Source organism: Photinus pyralis, unplaced genomic scaffold (genome assembly GCF_008802855.1).
Source record: "Photinus pyralis isolate 1611_PpyrPB1 unplaced genomic scaffold, Ppyr1.3 Ppyr1.4_LG4, whole genome shotgun sequence".
NCBI classification, from domain to species: Eukaryota; Metazoa; Arthropoda; class Insecta; order Coleoptera; family Lampyridae; genus Photinus; species Photinus pyralis.
In genome coordinates, this window is record NW_022170511.1 from 25813765 (window position 1) to 25837937 (window position 24173).

Consider the following 24173-nt stretch of genomic DNA (forward strand, 5'->3'; position numbering starts at 1 on the left):
CGATTATGGCATGGGAATCGAGCGCGAATAGGTTTCTGAAAGGGTTACATGAGCCCGTTTGTGCTAAAATGTTTTCACTATTATAGGACTTCCGGTTGTAATGGAAGTTGACTCACAGTTTCAAATGTTATGCCCAAATTGGAGCCCTGTGTACTACCTCCCTGGCTAGAATCTTTCGACTCCTCAACGTCACTCAAACCATCCCACGCGTGAGATGAATCTAGAGGATGCTGGAAAGGCAGGCGGCTCTAATCGTAGCCATGTCCGGCCCCCAGCATGGATCGTCTCAGTTGGAACAGAGTGGGATATTCACAAAGTATGTGGTGTGCCGTCTCATTCTCCACAAGATGGCGCATGTGTTTGTTTAATTTGCAGTGCCCACCAATAACCTGTTTCTTTTTTGATGCGCTGTGCAAAAACGCGCCAGGCAACGAGATGGTCCTCTGAAGGCTTCTCTCGCATGGCGACAATCTAACATCATGTGCCACCGGCCCAGCCCTGTGCTGGGTTCTTGTGGCTTGAGTTATTAAGTTGTTTACAGTTGCAACGTAAGTGCAAGAGCTGGCTCTGGCCCATAAAAAAAATTTTCGGGCTCACCCATCGGCTTTTGATTACCTTTGACCCATGCGAGCTGAGCTACTTGCTCCAGGGCTTGGTGACATTCGGAAACCAACCTAGAGGTAATTTTACAGTGACCAAGTCCCTGAAGGGTAGCCCTGCAGGTTCTGATAGTTTTGTTCTTCACGTTATCCATAAGAACTTTTCTTGCATTAAGTGTTAGTCTTACCAACTATGATTGGAATACAGCAGGAAGTAAGCCTAGTGGTTGGGTGGTATGTAAGTTCAGTTCTTTGGAGTCATACCAGTACCTGTTCTTTCCATTGTTTTAAATCCATCCGTGAAGATGAATATATGTCTGGTTGGGAAGCTGTATCCTCATCAAGAAAGATGTGCTAGTTTTTCCCTAATATGAATTGAGGAGTGATTGAGTCCGATCGCCTGGTATTCAACAACCCAGGGTACCAGAGCGGCCTGCCCTTGTACGTGGAGATTTAGTGGAAGCAGACCCAGAAGAGCCCCTGTAACGGCTGTGGCAGTTGTTCGCATCCCGCCCACGGGCCGGATTGCGCCCCAAAGTCTCCCATTTGCGCGGAGACGTTGTTAGAAAGCCCTATTTGCTTTTTCGGCTTTGAGTTGGATGTGTTTGCTCCAGTTTTTTGTCCACTGTGATATTAGACTCTAAAAATTGGAGGTGTTCTTGGAAAAACAGGGGGTTCGAAGACCCTCTACCTTTCTTTTTTTGTAACGAAAATTAACTCCGTTTTTTTGTCGGATTGGTGGCCAAGGAGTATTCCCTACACCATTCTTCGGTTATTCTAAGAGCTGGTTGCTTCAGTCTGTATAGAGTAGTCCCAAATTGTCCGGTTATTGGTATGGATATATCGTCTGCATACCCCAGTGTATAGTAACCACTGTCATTGAAGCGACAGAGGAGGCTGTTTACAATTAAGTTCCACAGAAGTGATGGTAGCATCCCCCAAAGGAGGCATTCTCTCCTTACTGTGCACCTTAGTGTTTCGTCTCCAACGCTGATATGCACTGCTCTGAGATTCAACAGCTCCCTAATTCAGCCTCGTACGAGGTTTAATTCGGATTCTTGATGCTTCAAAGCGTGATTGCCGTCAAAAAAGAGGAGGATCATTTTTTATCCTACTGCAATGGTAAAAATGGTGAAACAACTGATGTTTTCTGAATTGAAATAGGAGCGACAATAGGAAATATTCAAAGTAGCTACCCCAAGGTAGCAAAGCGCCACGTTGATTCCCAAATCTTGAGAATCAACTTTGGTAAACTAAGGAGATGGGGTACAATGTTCGTACAATAAAATATGAGCACCAACAATTACTTTATTTCACCCTATAACTTACGTAATGTATTAACACCTACATCTTCTTAGAACTAGCATCGAACTACATTCTAAACTAAACCATAACTACCAAAGTCGAACTGTAACTAATGTTTCGATTGGTAATCGTTATACATCGCAGTGTAGTGGTGGCAATGGTAATCACCTCCATACCAAGAAGTGGTCATATAACAGATATCGTCTAGCTGACACTTTCTATTGCAACCCGCCGCCATTGCTGGGTCTGCCTCCCGTTTTTTGTACCTGCAGTATCGCTACTAGTTTCGCTTGTGTCACAGTATGCTATTTACCTGTGGTAGTTTTGAAGAAGTCCGGAGTCTTTTGTCATATGCTCAATGAGATCCGCAAAGTCGCTTGGATTTAAACTGGATAGATTAAATGCGGTTTTAAAATCATACAGTTTGTACCATCTCGGTGGATTGTTTGGGGTTAGATTCGCTTCCGTTAAATTATATATCCAAGATTCATAATTAAGCGTAGCCTAAGACTATTGTGGATGTAATTCAAAATAAAACCCGAGAAACTCACATATGTGCTAGGATCGACATGGAATATCTTGTAATTAGAATTTAAATTTGTAAAAGTTGTAGCGCTTCCTCCAACGTATGCAACATTAATCGCTTTACTGCTGTTTTGGGAGCTGAAGTACACAATGAAGTCGTCATCGTGAGTATGTCCGTGGAACTGACCCACTATTACATGGGAGAATCTAAAATCAATGTAAATTCGTCTCCTGGCAACGAACGAGGTTACCTCTCCACGATTCTGGTGTACTCTTTCCCCCAATTAAAAAAGCAGAACAAGTCGTTTGATGGTATATGAGAAATAATATGCACTTTCTCGCCCTTCTTTTCCGCCTCCGTTAACACTTTGACCATCCATTTCAGTTGATCTAGTGGATCGTTGTCATCGTAGAATAGCCAGTTATTGTATGTGTAACACACGTTGTTATTTAAAGCAATCAATCTCAAGCCAGTCTTTACCAAGACTGTATAATACCCTCCTTTACGCACAGTTTGTAGGGATTCTTCTGGTAACCAGGTCTCCCACGATTTTCCAACTAAATCGTACACCCACTGCGTTGATAAATTACTCTTCGCATCAATTCCATCTGAAGAAAATCTGAAACGGCGGGTTAATATACATGTCCGTAAAAAACTTACTGATGTGCAGGATGAGGTTCGTGGTTGCCCAAAGTGGGGAATACGGGCAAACCTTTAAAGACTTCCTTGAACTTATCAAACACTTTAAGGATATCATCCATATTGGTCTTGATTCCAGTCAGCCATTCACTGTGTTTGATGATGTCGCCAGTGAAGTATATGGCGTCAAAGGTTGTCTAAAAGAATTCATGTCAGAGAGACTTCTTTTGTCCGTTTACTTGTACATGTCTTTCTATAGCTTCGTTTAAAACGTTTTCGACAGTATGCCAAGGGCTATCACATGGATAGCTGCCCCAGTAACCCGCCTGGTCGGCACTTCTGTTAGATTTCGTGCCCTTTTGACAGCAGAGCATTTCGTCACAATTTGCGTTTGAGCCGACTTCATATCCAGGATCGTAGTGAACGTCGGTCAAGTGGAGAATCTTGAGGGGGGCTTCTTTAGTATTCTAAAATTTAATGCTTTACCTTCATATAAGGCCTACAACGCGATTACTGTTGAAGAATCGTCCGCGTCATCCGAAGTGAATCGAGGAGGCAATTCAATTGTCCAATCCATACGCTCGGGATCCCGGCAGTGGTGTTTATGCAGAGCATACACGCAGAAAGTTCTCGACCGTATAGAAGGTTTGTTGTCAATAATGTACAACCAAATATCGATGTTGTTCTTTACGTAAGTTTCACAGAAAGATGCCCTTTCCAAACCGAACCACAAGCACATCTTGACAAATACTTCAGCAACAAGGTCTTCGCTAGCTTCTAATTTCCGCGCGTTTATTGCGATGTCCACCATTACATCGCAAACGTCGCAAAGAGGCTCCCCATTTAATGGAGATGTTAGCCATCTCTGGACCACCTGAGGTAGTGTCAAACTGTTGATAAAACTTACTTCGGACTGTTGTTTTTCAGGGGGTGAATTAATATAACCCTCTAAATCGCGCCGCAATTGTGACTTCCATTTATCTAAAAGTTGCGTTAGGTACCAGGAAATTAAACAACGAATCTGCACTTACCGGAAGGGTTTTCTGTTAGGCAACCTCCGATAATCAATAAAAACAGCAATGCACTTCTCATTTCCGAAGAGACTGGAATCACCTAGATATCGTGTTCACACCTTAGATATCCTAATGGAAAAGGTTCGGTAACCGATTAGCTTTATCATAAGTTTAAATTATGGCTAATTATATTGTTACCTTTGAAACGAAAATACGTTAATTAAATGTAGTTATATCACAGTTGATGTAAACAAAGTACTTAAGGTATCTATCAGAACGCCTCGTTCTTCTTTACTAATGACCCTGCAGGTTTACAATCGCTTCGATGTCTCCGCGGAAAAATTGCATTTAAATGGAAAAATTTGTTCACTTCCACCTTCAACACACCTTGGTGCAAGCTGCACGTGATTAAATTTTATTGTTTATCGCACATCATAAATATTTATTCTGTAATTTAGTAGAAACTATACATTATGATTTATTTCTGAATCATAATAAGTATGTAAAACCTCGGGCAGTGGAGAGACAATGGATTGCTACGTCAGCAGTTCGCAGTAGAACTTTTAAAAGATCTTGTGCGATTTAGTTCACAAATCTTCAGATGATGAAATTCAACAGTGAATATATTATAAGTAGGTAATTTTTGTAAGCTGAGATCGAGGCTGATGTACCAACATCCGGTTCAAATATTTTCTATTACTGAGCTAGCCGTGGGTAAAATAAAGATTAATTGTTACAGCGAGTTTTTGCCAGTGCCGTAGAGGTTTAATTAGTTTTTCATTCAAGTAGGGCGAGAGTCGCACACGATTTGCACAAAATCGAAGGCATTAAAATTTCAATTTTACAGTACGAGTTTACGAGTAAACCTGAATGCATAAAATTGAGCACAACATTGAGAACACCGAGTATATTCGTGAGATTGAAGCTTTGTTTATGGTACGACAAAAGTAGCACAAAATGAGACGTAGTTAATTTTCGTACAGTCAGAAAATGATTATTTATAGATATCAGTCCTCTGACGACTTTGGAGCATCACGTAAAATGAAGAAATTACAAACTTAAAACAAATACAGTGCTTCTATTCACAAGTAAATGCGATGGGTACGTACTTCATTTACAAAAAGCTATGACTTATTGTTGTCATATCTACCAATAAACCGCTACCTTAATTAGAGAGTTGATTGTTTCCCATATCTACACGAGACAATTCAAAGCCACTCACCTGATAATAAGAGACGACCCTTAACGCTACGGTGGCTACATACAAAGAGTTCGTGATAAAGTCTATAACATTCCACATGTCTCTGGCGTACTCTTCCAGTCCCACGTCCCAAAGCTGCTTTATTTCGCTCCAAATTAGCCCTGTAATAGCAATTGAATTGAATTACGTATTTAATAAATAATTCGTAGGTAAGAAACATTGACTTACCGCACACCCACGCCAGGATAATCCATTCGACTAAAGAGGGTTTAGCACCACGCTTCGTAGGAACGTCTTCGGGTTCTTCGTCAAAGAATAACGTTTCGATTCTCTGAGAAGCCAGTATTAACATAACTGAAACAGAAAATAACCGTTGTTAATGGATTTAATATAAGTACAATATGTAAAGGAACAAATTTTTGTGGCCGCACGAAAAGGATTTGAATTCTTTGACTGAGTAAATTTGGCTACAATCGCTCTTTCTGTTAATAGGGTGTAACCAATCAATCTGGTCGATAAATATAACTCAAGATCTCACTAAACGGTTGGAAACAAATATTGAGATTTAAAGGAACATGAACTTCGTCGTATGTATATATAACCTACATATACCAAATCTAACCCCCTTGTCATATCCTATGGATTCAACAACGTTCATCAACTTAGAGTATAAGGCCCTGGGTGATCACCTTAATACATCTCCCTAATTGCAATATATTAAACTTTTTACACATAATATCACCCAGCAGAATTGTGTACCCAAAGCATTCGGACTCCCTCCCCCTACCCTTACCCGAGGTGGTGTCTGGGTGTCGTGACGTTGTCGGTATCATGAGTCAGTGGTCTCAACTGTACTGTCTCGTCTGTCCTTTTTTTCTTTCTACATTCCTCTTTTGTGTGTCCCATCTGTTTGCAGCACGCGCACCTGGTTTCTTAGAGGGGTCCTGAGTTTGAGCTGTGGTGTTGGGTTTGGGACGAACGACTTCCTCGGATTTCCGTAGCTCTTGCCGGAGTTCGTTGAAGGTGATGAAGGCGGTGCGTGGTATTTTTTTCTCCCTTGAATATTACCAGTAGAATTTGGTTCGGTGGCTAATTGGTGACTTCAAATGCTGATAATGGCTCATAATACTCCAATCTCCATCGCGGTAGGTATATAACGTGGCGAGAAATCACTTCAATGAATTGGTAAATGAGTGAATAAACTGAATCAGGAAATTCTTTATCCGGCAATATTTCCTTTGTAAAACGAGTATTACAAAAATATGCCCACCTTGACTCGAAAAAGAGGACCAAAAATATCAATGCAAATTTTTGTTTGATGTGCATTGTATAAAATGCAAAACATCTAAAGTATTTGCATGGGAAAGTGTGCGAAGCATAATACGCAATAGAATATGAATGAAAATGAAATTATTTTATGCATAAGCAGGCAATGATACATATATTATTTAGATAAATACGACTGAAGCCCTGTAAATGGAATATACAAATTGTCTGAAATTTACATACCATTTCGCTACGGTTTTGATACCGGGATTTTTTCGCAGATGAGCGATTACCAATTGATTTTGTAACAAACCGTTCGTCTTAATAGCACAACGTTTATATCTAGAGAGCTGTGTGCATTGAAAAAATACCTGGAGATATGGAATCTAGGGTTGCGCAAAAGGAATGCCGAGGGACCGTTTTAAATAACCCCATTTGGAAAATTTTATCATATCGCACGAAAAAAAATGAATTTTAATTATGAACAAAAGTTGTATCTGTCCTATTGCAGCATTTAGCCTCCACAAACATTGATTACACCCATCTAATTAATTACATCGTAAACAAAGAGTGTAATTCTGAAAAGATGAATTTAGTTCCTATTCTGGTATTAGGTTATCTTTAGTTCAACCCTTAAAAGTGGCAAGCGCTTTAGTTCTGGATTTTTTTAAATCGAAAAATGAAACCTTTTTGTTCGAATATACAGGGTGTTCATTTGAACATTTCCCACCACGGATCTATTGAAAACCACTGATAAAAGGAAAAAACGCCAAGATATATCGAAAGATTTGTCAACTTTATAACCAAAAACTGCTTTACTCTCTTTCACCTTCTGCCCCCCCCCCCTCCCTGGTCATTCCCTTAAAAATTTTAAATGACAAGTGGTATCGAGTAATAGCTTGTTTGGAAGGTTCGAAGTCCTTTATTTGGACGTGTGATTTTTTAAATTCGTTTTCGAGCAAATTAGAAAAATCTTTATTTTTTAAATTAAATCTTTAGTTTGTTCAGATAGAAAACAAAAACAAACGAAAATATTCCTTATTTGTTGCTATGGGCAAGAAACAATTTAATTTACTGTCACTTACCTTTGTGACAATCTTGGGATAGTGAAAAGTAATTTATTGATTCAGATTTTACTTCCAAAATGGTTTACACACTAGCCGAAAGCGTGGAAACTATTCTAATTTTTTCGAAAACGAATCGACCGATTAAAAAAAATCAAACGTCAAAATAAAGGACTTCGAAAGACTTTTCAAGCAAGCTTTTACTCGATACCACTTGTTATTTTAAACTTTAAGGCAATGACCCTGGGGGAGCGGATGAAAGGGGAAGAAGTTTTTGGTTAAAAAGCTTTTTTGACGTGTCTAGGCGTGTTTTCCTTTAGTCAGTGGTTTTCGATAAATCCGTGGTGGAAAGTTTTCAAATGAACACCCTGTATGTCTTACATTTCGTCTTTCTTCCACCCGTTTTTTACGGAATTTGAAAAGAAGTCAAATATTAGAACCTCCGGCTACATGCCAGGTAGTTCGTCTTAAACTAATTTTACTATTTGTCTACCACAATAAAGGAAAACAAAGAATTTTTAATCGATCGAACCACATACGCTGGCATTCTTAAAGGAATGTTTAAATGGAAACAACTAAAGTTTGTATACAGTTGATTTGAGCGAAACCGTTTAGAATTCCATTGATTGTTTTGAATACCAAACTTCAAAAATTCTTTTTATTTGAGTTAAAGGCAAACGATTCAAAGTTTCGAAGTAATTTGATGCGAAACTTTTAAGTTAAAAACATGTCGTCGACTTTTCGCAGTTTTACTGCCCTATAAATGTATACAAGGCCCTCGCCAGGATATTATTTCGGAGAGGGATCGCTTGTGTGAAAGAGAATAACAAGTGGGTCTTTTCAGAGTATGTACTTGTACACTCTTATAATTATTTTGAGGTATTTTTAGCTTAGGTATGAGTATACAGCTTCTCCAACTTTAGCTAATTGCATCTCCTTTTATTAACTGTTTGTTAAATAATTAGTGCATAATTATAGCCATGCTGCAGCTCAAAATATAGTAATTAATAGGTACGGCCAACGTACCAAAAGTAAGTGGCTCAAGTTACTCGCGTCGCGTCGTGCTAGTTAGTGTAACTTGATTTACCACTGATTATTATAATTGGTATTGATTAACAAGTAGACATAGGGATTTACGTGTATTGTTTTTCCCTATGTCTACTTTTAAATGACAAAACCCTTCCGAAAGACGCCTAATTTTATGCAACCAAACTAACTTCTTAAACTGTTGCCGGAACTACACCCATTGACAATATGAACTTTCTCTTCGGTTGAATATATCGCGCACTGTTGTTTTAAAAAGTTTTCAGAAAAGACTTTTCGTTTAAAATAGTCATTGGGAAAAACCATATACGTAAATATCTATGTCTACTTCTTAATAAATAGCACTTCGCACTACGAACTATTATCAATTACGATCTAGTCGCCAAGATGATAAATTGCAACGACGATTTGTGCTTTTACAGAAGTTACGAATTTCATTTTTCTGTCGGTGAAATTGTGTATAATTTTTACATAAAGTACAATTATTCTATAAGGGCAAAGGCTGCGGACTTAGCACCCATTTAACAAATCGCGGTTCATAATTTCTCCCCCAATTATTATTATCTATCAATGGTTACTAAATTGCTAATTCTCCTGCAATGACTGTCAATATCATTTATAGAATTTGAAATTGGACCCATGTCTGTAAAAACTTCCCAAGAGGTCTTTTCGATGCAAAAAGATTCGTATGCCGCATAACGTGTAGTAGGCAGTACATTTAATTTGCCGTATCTACTTACATAGGAAAGCGAAGTATGACGCCGAATTGCAAATGAATTTTATGAACGGTTTTCGCATGGTCTTTCCGATGACCGAATGAGGGGCGAGAACGTAGGCGGCCGAGAAAAACGGGAAGAGTATTCCGATCCTCACTATCTCCAGCGCTTGCAGAACCATGTTTTTTCGTCGAAAACCTGGAAGTCCCTCGTACCAAATGGAAGCCAGTAGTTGCTGTACGTTCGAGTGGGCAACGAACTGAAACAAAAATGCTACAATTAATATCATTAATTCGTTACACTTCCAGTACTATAATATCAGTATTTCGTAGCATCGGGCTACATTGGTACCGTAAAGAGCAAGATCACGCTCCATCTCCATTCAGTAAAGTTCTTCTATCATGGACTATTAACATGCCTTTTCTATATTAATGGTGTAAAGGCGAGTGTAAAGGCTATAGGATGAATTCCATCTACACATCAATAAAAGTATTTCTGAATTAAGTGAGACTTCGTACATCACACAAAAATGGAAATAGAAATCAAAATCAACATTGGTACTCAAGAAACTCACGGCGGGTTTGATTTCTCTTTATGCTGAATCGATTTTGAAAAAAATCGCGCGAAGTTCAAACGATGCTCAATGCTGCAGAATGATCTTACATTTGAAATCATTTTATTTTATAGCGTATGTTAAATTGACAGTTTAATAGGTTTAAATGAGTAGGCTAAGCCACTTTTTAACCCTAAGGATAGTTAAAGTGAAACAAATTATTGTGCATTCTAATGACATCTGTTATTCTTATTTCAAATGCGACGCGAAGCACGATATAAAATGACGTTCAAAACATATGACAATGTTGTTTCTATGGAAATGGCGGCAGAACCTAAACTTGCTATTTTTGAGGACTAAATTAAATTCCGAATTGTCAGAAGCTTTACAATGATTCATAAGGCTTCTGCTGTAAAATAAAGTTTTGTATTATACACGGCGACAAAGGGAAGCTAACCATCTCGTGAAACATCTATCACTCAATGGTTAAAATGTCCCTTTATCGTCTTATATAAGAAATAGTTATTATTTGCATGCATCATGCACCTAATAAACGATATGGATAGCACTGTTTGTTCATTACTTTAGCCAAATGTTAAATAGGTACTTCGAAATAACTTGTTATTATTGTCACGGTTAAAGTGATTATAAGATCCATTTAGCCAATTGGTGTTTATGGAGTGGAGGGTTAAAATTCGATAAACTGATGTGCATCGGTAACACGATGCTTTCTTAATGTCTTATTTCAACACTGCTATATTGTAACATTGACACATTTACACTAAGGTTACACTTACATACTTAAATCATAGTCAAAAATAACTTACAATTAATTAAAATGATTAACAAACGTTTAGGGTTAATTTAAATGCCGTACCAAATGATTATTTTTCAAGGCTCCTTGTGCGAGCTATCGAATCAGCTTTTCTCGCTAGTTGTCGATCATTTAAGAACATTCGAAAGCGCATTAAAGAACTTTAAAAATAAAAAAATAATTGGTTTTCCACTTAGTCTGGTACTTTATTTATGGAATTATGGAAATATATATCTTTGTTTTAAATGTCCTAATGAAGTACTGTCAAGAAAATGTTGCGTTGATCTCTTAATTAATTACGTTGACGTACATCTTTGGTATGCTCTTGACATACTATGAAACTTTCCACGGCCTGTATAAACAAATTCAATAATAAAACGTGACAATTACACATCATTATTACCTACCCATCTAAATATACCTATTTATATTATTAGTAACTTTTTTTAGACGTTGTAAGTGTTTTCAAATTTATGGTCCTTTGCTAAATCACTCAAGCGATCTATACATACAAATTAAACAAAAAATTGTCATTAATTTGTTTACGCATCTTTAATTATAACCAAAATGTTTCCGGTAATTTAAATAGTGATTGTCATTATTACAATAATAAAGTTAAAAATAAATGATTCCATAGTAATGTATAGTTTTATTAGAGGGAACGTTCCAGTAAATTTCCTTTATCTGGAATACTACATGTATACAATGCCAATGTGGACGTTGAGGTTTGGCCCAGACGCCTGAATTAATGACGAGTCATTGTATCCAAGCGGATTGTTTTTCCTTATAAGTTTATTTCCTAGAATTGTTAAATGTAGGGTAATCTATTAAGTGACAGATCAATTTGTATGTATGGGCGATTTGTTTACTTTTGCTAAAAGGTTTAGGTAATTTATTAGCGATAAGAATGCGTAATACACAAAAACTGTGCGTTTTAATAACCTAGAGTGACCTAGAGTAATCGTGAGTATCTCGCTGAAAAGGTTCTTAGATAAATAAAATAAATAACTTTTTCAAGAGTTAATAAACATTTTACGTAGAACACTTATATTGTGAGTGTATTTCCTTAATTTTTAAAGAATCTCCTGAGAAGTAAGATAACTATTAGAGAATTTATTTCGTTTTACTTTTTTTCCGGGAATTCCATTAAAGGGAATCCGAATTAAGTCTTCTTGGCGATAGCCGAGAATATAATTCAACAGATCAAGCTCATCTGCAGAATGAAATATAATCTTTATCGAGATTTTACGTAATAGCGGATGCTGGACGTGCTCTGGGAAAATTTTATACTCAAAATTTTCAATTAAACATTTTGTTAGTACCTGACTTTTTGTTTTGCTGGCAACGGGTTTTTGTAATTCTTGGTCTGGTTCAATTCAAGGGAGAAATGTGTACCTAAACTACGTCATGCGGCTGTTAAAGGAAGATTTTTGGTTTGGTGGGCGTTTTTAGTGTTTGGCGACTATTACGTCTAAAATTACATCAAAGCTTAAATCAAGAATAAATGAAAAGTAAAGAAGTAAAGTTTCGAAGCAACATCACCTGCTGTTTGTGTAGTGGTCTGTTTAAAGAGCATCACAAGTAACCAGATATTAAGGATAACTAACTTTAAGGTAATTATAATTTTCTTTAAAATTTAACTTGTTCCAATCGAACACGTGTGTGGTATTTGTCATCCGGCCCTGAGTGCCTGTTTCACTATCAGATTTATTGATTGATTTATTTCGAATAAAAAGTTCCTGTGTTTTGTGTACATGATTAGCTTTGTGTTTAATCGAGCCCAAATTACGACCAAGGTAAGTGCAGCACATAATTAATATACCAAGGGCATATTTCATGAAGTAACTTTGAAACTTTTCACTTGTCCCTTTGCATTTGCATAATTTGCAAAGATTATTATCTGTTTTAGAAAATATTTTAGCCGACGTAGCATTTGGTATGATATTCATCTCTACTTTACATATTTTGAGTGATATCACGTGTCAAAATAGTCTTTATGGACCTTTATGGACTTACGCCATTTATTTATATATTTATTTATTTATTTAAATGTTTAAATATAGTCGGTTGGCGTGTTATGTGCGCAGTAAAATTAAAACGCTGCTTAGGTCGGTATTGTATACCATTTACTTCATTTCATTGTAAAACTAACAAGTTACATAATAAATAATTTTTTGTATAAACAACAAACTAATTTTCCGGTAGGTTACTGTTATATATCTCAGTGTAGTGTTTGCAGTGGTCATCTTCACCAAACCAAGTGGTCACCATGTAACACATAGTCTCTAGCTCGCATTTTCGATTGCAACCCTTCGCCATTATCTGGTCGGCTTCTCGTTTCTTGTACCTGCGATAATTTTTTTATTACACTCACGTCACATTACCATTTAGTTACCTATGGAACTTTTGAAGAAGTTCGGGATCCTTAGCCATACGTTCCATTAGGTCAGTGAAATCGGCCGGATTTAAACTGGGGAGGCCATACGCAGATTTGATGTCGTACAGCTTGTACCACCTCGGTGGATTTTTAGGGGTGAGATTCGCTTCCGTTAAGTTGTATATCCAAGTTTCATAATTGAGAACGTTCTGAAATCGCTCTGCTTAGCTACGTTGATGATAAAGTGCAAGAACTTACATAAGTGTTAGAATCGATGTCGAATATTTTATAATTGGGGTTTGAGTTCGTGTAAGTTGTAGCGCTTCCTCCAACGTATGCAACATTAACCACTTCGCTATGGTTTTGGGAGTTGAAGTAGACAAAGAAATCATCATCGTGAGAATGTCCATTAAACTGACCCACTATTACATGGGCGAACCTAAAGTTATCGTTAGTTGTTGTCATTGCAGCTGGGATGATTACCTCTCAACGATTCTGGTGTACTCCTTGCCCCAGTTATAGAAACAGAACATGTCGTTTGACGGTACATGAGAAATAATATGCACTTTCTCGCCCTTTGCTTCGGATTCCGTTAAAACCTCGACCAACCACTTCAGTTGCCCCAAAGGATCGTTGTCATCGAAGTACAACCAGTTATTGTACGTGTAAGCCACGTTGTTGTTTAAAGCGATCAATCTCAACCCAGGTTTTACTAACACTGTGTAATACCCTCCTTTAAAAACCGTTTGTAGGGCGTCTTCTGGTAGCCAGGTCTCCCATGATTTTCCCATTAGGTCGTATATCCATTGTGTTGATAAATTGCTACTAGCACCGATGCTATCGGAAGAAAATCTAAAACAGCGACGTAAGATAAAGAAATCTCATAAAGTGAGATCCGTACTGATGTGACGGAAATGGTTCGTGGTTGCCTAAAGTGGGGAATAGAGGTATACCCTTGAAGACCGCTTTGAATTCGTCAAACACTTTAATTATTTCTTCGGTATTGGTCTTTATTCCCGTCAGCCACTCGCTATGTTTGATGATATCGCCAGTGAAGTAAATGGCGTCATAAGTGGTCTAAAATGATTGATATTAGGGGAATAATTTTCTTTTTCGTTTATACGTACGTGTTTTTCTATAACTTGGTGTAATACATCTTCGACCGCATGCCAAGGGGTGTCGCACGGATAGCTGCCCCAGTAGCCCGCTTCATCAGCACTTGTATTGGGTTTCGTGCCTTTTTGGCAGCACAGCATATCATTACAGTTTGCGTTTGAGCCGATTTCATAATCTGGGTCGTAATGAATGTCGGTGAGGTGGAGAATCTTAAGTGGCGCTTCTGTGGTGCTCTACAATTTGACACTTTACTACTTTACTATGGTGCCAGCAATGGACTTACCGCTGGGGAATGGGCTACGTTCTTTGAAACTGGCTTGGGAGGTAATTCAATGGTCCAGTCCATACGTTCAGGATCTCGACAGCGGTGTTTATGGAGAGCGTATACACAGAAAGTCCTTGACCTTAACGCGGGTTTGTTATCAAAGATGTGTAACCATATGTCGATGTTATTCTTCACGTAACTTTCACAGAAGGATTCCTTCTCCAATTCGAACCACTTACACATTTTGACAAATATTTCTGAAATAAGTTCTTCTCCAGCCCTACGCTTCCGGGCGGTTATCGCAACGTCAACCATTGCATCACACACCTCGCAAAGTGGCGATTCATCGGTTTCCTCTTTTGGAGATGCAAGCCATCTCTGCACTATATCTGGAGGCGCCAAACCTCCCAGAGACGTGGCCTGACGATTATTTGGGTCAATGGACGCCTCTAAGTCACGCCGGAACTCCGACTTCCAATTATCTAAGAATTTCGTAATTATGAAATTTAAAGCGAACAGCACTTACCTGCATGGTTTTCTGTTAGGCACCCGCCGATCAGTAACAAAAATAGTACAGCCCTCATTGCGCTGATGACAAAGTAAAAATCGTAATGACACTTCGGGCGTATTTATACAAAATCTACAGATAGTGTTTATCTCAACAAGTTTAAATTGATTAATGTGAACTTGGACCTCCTTCCAAACGCCTTGCAAAAAAGTTGTAGAATACCTACATTATTACCCCTTGGAAACAATTAAGTATTGATAATGAGTGAGCCAGGTCTTCGCATCTTCCCGGTAGTTTTATACTTTATGTATTACATCAGTTTCAGAACAATTAATGGAAATCACGTCAATTTGTATCGTAGAGGAAGCTACTGGTACCACCCTTATGCGCCATTCCCCTATGAAATCCACCATTAGTTCCAACTTCCAAATTATGGCAAATTGAGGCGATCGAAATCGAGATCAACGTTTTTGTGACTTTTAGAAATTCATCATCTAGAATGAGCACTTCAAAATTCAATCAAAAGAATCTCATATTTTTCGCTGCCAAAAGCAATACCACTTGAATAACACACAAGGTCGTATTGTAGAATCTTTTCTATTATCCCGCATACAATGAAATGATTAACGCCCAGACAAAGATTATAATTCCGAAATGATAACGATGTTATGGAGTGGAAAAACTTACGCAGATGAAGTCCTGTAAATATCGCGTGCACAGTTCACTGTAAATTGGTCTATTCTATTCATATATATAATTTGATTGTCTGTTCAGACGAAAATAATTTTAGATTCGTCGACAATGAATTATATCCGAAATACGTAGCTCAACTGTTGTGTAATCCAGTAGGGAAATAATAAAGGCGATGCTAATGTTAATTATTATAATTTTGGGACTTTGCATTCGTGTCATCCAACCAAATTCATTTAATTGGTGAAATCATTATCTAGAAAACGTTTACATATTTCTAACAACATTTTAAAAAAGACAATACTGTAAATATTCAAAAAAGAAGGTTTTTTCGAGGGTTTCTTTAATATGCGAAAAGTATTGTATATGACAGAGACAGATAGCGAATTTGGCCCTTGTCCGAAACATTTGACCATATCGCGATCTTACTAACCGCAATTCCAGAAAATAGTTATACAGTTCGGCATATGGCTATGTCAATTTCAACTTTTAAAGAAGTAATCGTCTTGGTCATATGACCAAAGTGGATGTGTTCAACTTGACATAATGACATGCCGAATTCGACATCTGAGGGCATCGTTTCCCGAAGTTAGTCGAAATGCTCCGTGATGTGCATGTGATGTGATCGGCTGCCATGACGTCATGTTCGTATACGATAGGGATAAGATTCCCCAATCGTGGACAAACTTTATGAACAGACCAATCACAGACAAGAATTGAACTGTCATTTGTCAGTTGTGGCATTTGTACCGATAATATGTACCTACACAGCTGTTTTGTATTTTGTTTTGTTTGAATTTGTTTTTGCATTATAGATACTACAATAAGAAATAGGGCAGTGACTGACGCCCAGAAAGAAGAATTTGTTAAGAGTTTGTCCGACTGCATGAAAATTTAAGTACGAGCAAATTCAGTTATAGATTTTCATTCAAAGATGCCCCACGTCTTTGGGAGGACGTTACCCAAAAATCCCAAGCACGGCTACAGAAGGTATTCCAGGTAGTATTGAAATAGATACGTCTTTTGATTTTGAGGTACGTTTATGTATTTAGCATATTGTGGTTTAGAAAATATAAGATCAGAAATTATTAATTGTAACACTTAACATTATTTCATTCGCCCATGTTGCCGTACACATTTTTAATAAATTATCTTATGAGATTATTATTATTATTATTATACCTACAGTAAAACTAAATTTAAAAGTTTCCTCCTTGAACACCATAACTCATAACTCATAACTTTTATTGTTTCCTGTTGACAATATAATATTGTATTAGGTGTCACAAAATGAAGAAAAAAGAAAGAAAAAGCGAAAGAAAACATTGACATAATTTAACATAAAGATAACATAACACTACTTAAAACCTTGAGCACTTACTTACTTCTAAAAACTCGTCGACAGTGTAAAAAGCATTTTCGCTTAGAATATTTTTTATTGATCTTTTAAAATCTTTGAGCGTATGCTGGTTTTTAATTGAGGTTGGGAGGTGGTTGAATAGTTTGATTCCTACAGAGTTTGGAGATTGTTTTGCGATTTTTAACCTTGCCATGGGTATACTAAGGTCTCCTTTATTTCGGGTGTTATACGAGTGAAATTCATTGTTGCGCCTAAGTTGGTGTTTATTTTTGTAGATATGAGTTAATACTTCCAATATATATAGCGATGGAAGGGTGAGGATGTTATATTTCATGAAATATGGTCGGCAAGACTCCCGCTGCTTTATGCCCAATAAACATCGTATTATACGTTTTTGTACAATAAAAACTTTAGCGGCCAGTGTAGATGATCCCCAGAAAAGAACACCGTAACATAACCTTGACTGAACCTCCGCATAATAGAAGGACAATGTGAAATATACACCAATCAACTGTCTGATACTACGGATTTGAAAGCAACAAACATTAAGCATAAGCAGTGGCACTTCCAGTTTAATTTTGTATCCAAGCACATTCCCAGGTATTTCCCACTGGAACATTAGCAAGAAGGGATACATCGGTGGTGGGAGAAATAGAAGAAAATAAAATGCAGTACGTTTTGCTATTGTTTAAATGAAGTTTGTTAAAATTAAACCACCCTTGAAGCGTCGATAGAATTCCACTTGCCCGTTGTTGTAGGTCAAGAATAGTTTTACCGGAAACTATTGCAGTAGTGTCATCCGCATACATGATTACAGAGTTCAAAATGAAAACAATATCATTGATAAATAAAAGAAACAGGATTGGCCCTAAAATCGAGCCCTGTGGTACGCCAATGTTCATCGGCAAAAGGCACGATGAGAACTTTGTGATCTTGGAATTGGATTTGCACTTTATTTCTACATACTGAGATCTTCCATAAGTAGGATAGGAACCATTCCGAGACTACACCCCGGATTCCATAAAACTCTAATTTTTCAATCAAGACTTTATGGTTGACACAGTCAAAAGCCTTTGTTAGGTCACAAAAAATTCCTATTACATGTCGCTTATTTTCAAGGTGAGAAATTACGTCGCTGAGAAATGAGTTTATGGCGGACATAGTAGAATATCCGGTACGAAATCCGTGTTGTCGGTTTGTTATGATATTATTTTTATGTAAATGACCGGTTAATCTATCGAGCATAGCATACTCGAAGACTTTTGACAGCACCGGATTGACAGATATAGGTCTATAGTTGTTACCATCATGCGTTGAACCTCACATCTACTGAAAGTTACAATTAAGTTACGTTGGTTGTGCCGCCGTTGTTCCTTAATTTCCGTCGTATGTTATATTAATTTGTATATAAATTGGCCCTTATGAAGCTTTACTAGTTCATTGTAAAACTGGCCGAATCTAGGGTTAAGTGGTAGAACAGCCTTAGGCGGAACTTCGCCCTAAAATCAAGGCTTTGATTAATGTGTATACACAAAGATGAAATAAAGACCATATTATTATTATTATTATTATTATTATTATTATTATTATTATTTGTTTATTGTTCTACAATTCACATTATTGATCAAATGTATTTCTTAACTTTCAAATCAAGGCCGCTACGATTTATCAAAGTGGGAGTGGCTTATATAGAATTATTCGGAAAAAAATTAATAATTTGGCACACTTGACAAAAAGTCAAGTAGTGAATAGGTTTCCATGCAGAGGTTAAAAAATGACATCGAATCAGATAATAATATACAGGGGGTTCCATTTAAAAAATCCGCTGTGTATAGTCCCCATTAAGATGGGACACCGTGGGGCACCCTTTAAATTCAAAAATAATTTCTGTACATGCGCAACCATCTATAGTCGACATTTGCATAGGTTTTTTTTACCAGGTATGGGCTAGAAAAGACCAACGCGCTGTTGCAGAACCCTGTATACATAGGCTGTTTCACGCAAACCGTTACCTAAAAGTATTTATGGCCGGTTTCACAAAGACAAACGATGATTAAAGTAAATAATAATTAATTTAAAAATATTAGAATGGGAAACAAATGCGCATATACCTAATCAAAGATGTTTAACATTCTAATATTTTTAATCATTGATTAACCTTAATCATCGTTTGTGAAACTGAGCATTAGACTTCCATTAATAATTTAAATCTGAAAATTTTTATACCAACATAGTTTTTCATGATCTATCCAAAGAAAATATTATCATGGTCGTTTTATTTCATTTCGGATTTTAAATAGAACACCCTATATTTTATTGCACTTTAGAGATCTATATGACAATCTAGCTACGTCATTTGATACTACATTTTCCTATACCTAGCATCAAAGGTTTTAGGTTGTTCAAGATTTTTCAAAATTTTTGACGTTTGACTGCTTTTCTTTAGGGTCCTGTACCTATAACTCCGTTGACTAGAATTTCAAAAAGTCTTCCAATATCAACAATACTGACCTGATGCTACATGATTTAAATTCTGATCCCTCTTCTACAGGGTGTTTTAAAATTAATGGTCAAGTTTAATAACTTCGACACTTAAAAAATTGATTTTTTCAAATGAAACCTGCTTTATCTTTTTGCATTTTCAAATGTGGAAAAAATTCTACATCGATCAATTATTACATTTTCTATACCTATCTGTTAGGTTTTCGTTTTGTTTAAGATTTTCTAAAACTACTGTGACCGTTATATGCATAATTTTCTTAAGGAGGACTTGAAATAAAAGTGTTAGTAGATGCCATTGTACCATCCTTGGGAACAATAGCTGGGGAAAACTGCTGGTTTCAACTCAACGGAGCGCCGGCTCATTCCACCCATGATGCTTATAATGTTTTTGAACATTTTTGAAGACAGGTGCATTAGGCCTACAGATTGGTCTTCTAGTTCTCCAGATATAGGTAACGCCACTGGACTTTTGCGTGGGGTCTTATAAAAAACAAAGTTACACCAGTTTTTTTCTCGTGAAGAACTGCAAGTTATGGTGAGAAGAGCTTTTGATGAAATGAAGTAGGAATTCGAGAGGCAAACTATCAACGGAGTTAATCAGAGGATGCCATTATGCATTAAAAAAAACGGCGATCACGTAAAACAAAACAACAATTGTAGTTTGTTTCTTATTTTGTCGTTTGTTATCATGCTCAGTTTCTGTTTTTGATTTCATCTTTATTTAACTTTGTATTCATTAAAGTAAATAGGATTTTTTCATACCTAGTGATATAAACTACCACGAACAACATGCTAACAGTTATAAAAATTAAAAAATGTGTCTGACAGATTTGCTAACGTGTTTATTTCAAGGCCTCCTAACAAAATTATGCAGTAACCGTCACAATTTTGGAAAATCTTAAATAAAACCAAAACCAAAACCAAAACGGATAGGTATAGGGGATGTAAATGATCGCTGTAAATTTCTTTTCGACATTTGAAAGTACATAAAAATAAAGCAGGTATTTGACAAAATCAACTTTTTAAGTGTCGAAGTTATTAAACTTGACCATTAATTTTAAAACACCCTGTAGAAGGGCGATCAGAATTTAAATCATTCGCATGTAGCATCATGGCAGTATTGTTGATTTTGGAAAATTTTTTGAAATTCAAGTCAACAGAGCGATAGGTACTGGGAGCTAAAGAAAAGCAGTGAAGCGTTAAAAATTTTGAAAAATCTTACCTGAAAACCTTTGATGCTGGGTATAGTGGTATCATACGACGCAGATTTTCCTGTAGATTTGTAAAAAGCAATAAAATATAGAGTGTTCTATTTAAAATAAGAAAGTTGCTATCCATATCCGCTAAAACCGAAAGTGAAATGATCATGATAATATTTCCCTTCGATAGATCATGAAAAACTAGGTCGGTATGCAAATTTTCAAATTTAAATTATTAATGGGAGTCTACCTTTAGGTAACGGTTTGGTTGAAATAGACTGCAGTAATAATGTTGATAGTGCATGTAGAAATTCGATCAATGGAGAGATATTAGTTACCGTTATCAAAGTTGGGTCATTTGTTTACTATGTGTTTAACAATTCGTCCGGATATTTAACGATAACCCTTGACCAGTTATGCGTGTGTTGGTTTTACAATTTCGTCACAAGAACAGATTAGTTTGATCATTCGTTTGTTGTTTTCCACGTAAAATGTGTGATGATATTGTACCAATGTGTAAATTGTAGCGTTACTACACTATAGGAGTCATCTCTACAGTGACGGAACTGTTTGGGCAAGGAGGAATGGGGTGGAGATATACGTACATGTCAACGCAACTTAACCTGCCTGTGTTGTCCATGAAAGTACAGGAGTTATTTTTGAAAATTTACAGAAGATGGTTGAAGAATACCTCAGATTACCAATGAGACGTATGGTGGCAGCACATTGTAATTAATACAGGTGGAAGAAGACCGCCATTTTGTTGTTTATTTACAATGGCCAAAAGTAATCTGTACTGTTTACGGCGGTAACAGTAAATGCATTTGCAAAAATTTCGTTTTTAATCAATGTAGTTACACGTTAAAGGGCAAGGATAGCTTGAAACGTACCATTGTATCACGTTGCGTTCAAACATTTTAAATGTGACCAGTACAGTTATGTAAAAATAATTTAAGAAATGATCGTTCAATCCATAGAATTCCCAAGGTCTTTAATTGTGAACAGCGCAATTACACAACCAACAACAAGGATAAGTTAAAGAATGATCGTATAACGCATAACATTTCTAAAATCTTTAATTAAAAATAGGAGATGTATACGTTATTCTTTGACACACTTAGCTTAGCTTTCACTATCTTTCTATCACTGGTATCAGTGTAATTACGCTACGATTAATAGCGTGTAACGAAGCACCCGTTTTTCGCCCTAAAGTTCATACCCGAAGTTATGACCACACCGTACGTGAAATCGACAACCATTGCTGAACACCCGGCATCTAGAAGCGTTTTAAGCTGGCCGCTTCGTTATTAAAAATTGTAGTTTCGGGATTTACTTATTTACTATAGGAGACGAGGAGTAGTCTTCTGTTCACTTCAGTTTTGTAGTGAATTTATCAGTTCCGGCGGGAATATTTAAATTGCTTTTACGGCCTCCGAAAGCTCTCTTGCCAAAGAAGATGAAGGCGATACTATATTTTGAGATTTCAACTCCGTTAATTAATTAATCGATTTTAGTTCTCCAATAGTCAGTGAAAACAAGGATATAACGAGTTCCAAATCGGGATGTTTACACGTTATCAGTCTTGCAGCGTGCATGTGTGTAGATAGGTAACTACAGCAGTTGTGTCGGGAAAATTCCAATTAGACCTAGGTGTTAATTGGGTTACCGCATATTAAAGTTTGAACGCGCCTATTTGAAGCATAATTAATGACTGACGTTTCAGGTAAGGTTATCAGAAGCAGTCGTGAGAAATGTCTTGGTATGCGCTCTAATGTTTTCAGATATTTGCAAGTAGTCCCTTATTTTTCCGATAACTGCAGGACGAGTAATTAATTAAAAACAGTTTAATTTTGTTGAACGTATTTAAGGTACAAGCGTATGAAATATCGTACTATGAAAAAAATTTGCCGCACTAGGAGCGCACCTAGTCCACCTTTTGCGAAATACATCCCTGCGTTAACTAGCTCGTGCATTGACTTAGCTCCAGATGTCGGTAAAGGGCAGTTCAACAAGGAAAATTACTTAATTTACTCTACTCGTTCAGCGCCGGAAAATTAATTATAGCCTGCCATATCAGTATCAAAACCGCGTACAGCATAAATTGCAACACTATTTAAAAATACCCTTTCTCTGCAAGCTTCTTCGGCAAGGTTACTACCATGTTACGGTTCATAAAGTGTTAGCAGTGATTTTCATAACACAATGGTATCGGTTACCATCTTAGAAAAGTTATGATCGCTATCGCAGCAAAGAGTAAAAAAATACTTAGAGATATGAGTAACAAGCTGATGACTGGTGTAGATACTCCTATAGCACAGATACCATGTACTTAGTTATCGGTCACAATCTGAATCAATATACTTACGCGGTTTTACATGCGGATATTCATGAAATTCAGTTGTTATACACAAACCATTCCCCGTTGATATAAAAAGCATCACTCCGATTTTTGACGTTTTAGTTAAACATATCTGACCCTTAATTTCCATAGAAACATGTATTTCCATGAGACTATTATGTATCAGATATTTTTAATAGAAATTTGAAAGACCCCACAGTCGCTACATTCCAATCACTGTATTGCAAAGTATCAATTTCGGTTCAAGCACTTGTTTTGTAACTTTGAAATCATCGGACAACTTGATCTTGCCCAACGACCATTGTACCTTGAAGTACCTACTTTCATTGTAATCTTATGTACATACATTGTTATCTAAAGTACACAGTTGATCTTGTTACCTTGTTTTTACATCTTGGAAGTTATAATATAAGTTATAAATGTCCAAAGGACTACATTTTTCACTTGGTTTTTGGCCTGCACGTGAAGGAATTAAATTGTGTATTTAACTGTAGATGATGCATGTTGTATTTTTGTCGACGTAGCACTAGAATGCCTGCACCAGTTATATTGACCGTTTATGAAATTGTGCCGCACTTACCTGCTGCGGAGCTATAAGAATAATAAGTTTTTGTGACTCCATATAAATTATGTTTATTTACATTTGTACAAAGAAAGAAACTGATTTTGCATGCATATTTTGCACGGTAGAACGTGCCCCCCTCCCCCGCCTAATTTTCAAATTCTGGGCATCTCGTCCTAACCTAACCTAAACAATAAGAGGGTTGGAATTCGGAATGGAGAAATCCAGAAATGGTCTAAACGGATGTCCCGAGTCCTACCCCCCTCCCCTCAAACCTCTGAATACCACATTCGGACCAGACTAGAAATTTGTATGGTAACTTCCACTAATAAAAGCAAATAAACAAAAACGCAACTTTGGTCGAAAAATAGTCCTGCTCTGCGCCCATGCGCAAAATGCAACTTTCATATCTATGGAGAAATCCGCACCAAATTTTGATGGTAGGTCACTCCAATAAAAGCAAATAAAACGCATGCGCAAAAAAACATGTTGCCG

General features: G+C 36.9%; 3 protein-coding genes across 6 annotated transcripts in view; all 3 read right to left on the reverse strand.

The window, feature by feature from the left end:
- Positions 1-24173, reverse strand: part of LOC116169370 (transient receptor potential-gamma protein) — a 433246-nt gene that overhangs the window by 28877 nt on the left and 380196 nt on the right. For both annotated transcript variants that reach the window (XM_031485447.1, XM_031485445.1), the window contains exons 8-10: positions 9398-9632; positions 5512-5637; positions 5305-5444 (exon numbers count right to left, since the gene is read on the reverse strand). In XM_031485447.1, coding sequence (XP_031341307.1) covers positions 5305-5444; positions 5512-5637; positions 9398-9632 — 501 coding nt within the window. The remainder of the gene's footprint in view (positions 1-5304; positions 5445-5511; positions 5638-9397; positions 9633-24173) is intronic.
- On the reverse strand, positions 1888-4440 carry LOC116169379 (sphingomyelin phosphodiesterase-like). The gene is made up of 9 exons (XM_031485462.1): positions 4281-4440; positions 4101-4211; positions 3584-4050; positions 3315-3536; positions 3091-3266; positions 2681-3049; positions 2456-2636; positions 2218-2408; positions 1888-2170 (listed from the first exon to the last, which is right to left on the reverse strand). Exons 2-9 carry the CDS (start codon positions 4159-4161, stop codon positions 2014-2016), a joined length of 1824 nt encoding a protein of 607 aa, XP_031341322.1. The 5' UTR covers positions 4162-4211; positions 4281-4440; the 3' UTR covers positions 1888-2013.
- LOC116169373 (sphingomyelin phosphodiesterase-like) lies at positions 12854-23398 on the reverse strand. Of its 3 annotated transcripts, none has more exons than XM_031485456.1 (9): positions 23123-23398; positions 15025-15086; positions 14517-14980; positions 14245-14466; positions 14019-14194; positions 13601-13969; positions 13376-13556; positions 13136-13326; positions 12854-13087 (listed from the first exon to the last, which is right to left on the reverse strand). In XM_031485456.1, exons 2-9 carry the CDS (start codon positions 15080-15082, stop codon positions 12931-12933), a joined length of 1818 nt encoding a protein of 605 aa, XP_031341316.1. In that variant the 5' UTR covers positions 15083-15086; positions 23123-23398; the 3' UTR covers positions 12854-12930. The 3 variants fall into 3 exon arrangements, with proteins under 3 accessions (XP_031341316.1, XP_031341314.1, XP_031341315.1); XM_031485454.1 differs by lacking the exon at positions 23123-23398 and adding an exon at positions 15694-16322; XM_031485455.1 differs by lacking the exon at positions 23123-23398 and adding an exon at positions 15694-16320 and having other exon boundaries at positions 15025-15403.

What these genes read in the sequence shown, in the direction of transcription:
- LOC116169379 (XM_031485462.1), bottom strand. Translation starts at nt 4,161, where the DNA reads ATGAGAAGTGCATTGCTGTTTTTATTGATTATCGGAGGTTGCCTAACA. An exon ending in GAACCTCATCCTGCACATCA is followed by an intron (nt 3,050 to 3,090) that starts GTAAGTTTTTTA and finishes CCGCCGTTTCAG; the next exon opens with ATTTTCTTCAGATGGAATTG. An exon ending in ATGTCGATCCTAGCACATAT is followed by an intron (nt 2,409 to 2,455) that starts GTGAGTTTCTCG and finishes CAATAGTCTTAG; the next exon opens with GCTACGCTTAATTATGAATC.
- LOC116169373 (XM_031485454.1), bottom strand. Translation starts at nt 15,755, where the DNA reads ATGAATAGAATAGACCAATTTACAGTGAACTGTGCACGCGATATTTAC. An exon ending in CCTAACAGAAAACCATGCAG is followed by an intron (nt 14,981 to 15,024) that starts GTAAGTGCTGTT and finishes CGAAATTCTTAG; the next exon opens with ATAATTGGAAGTCGGAGTTC. An exon ending in ACATCGATTCTAACACTTAT is followed by an intron (nt 13,327 to 13,375) that starts GTAAGTTCTTGC and finishes GAGCGATTTCAG; the next exon opens with AACGTTCTCAATTATGAAAC.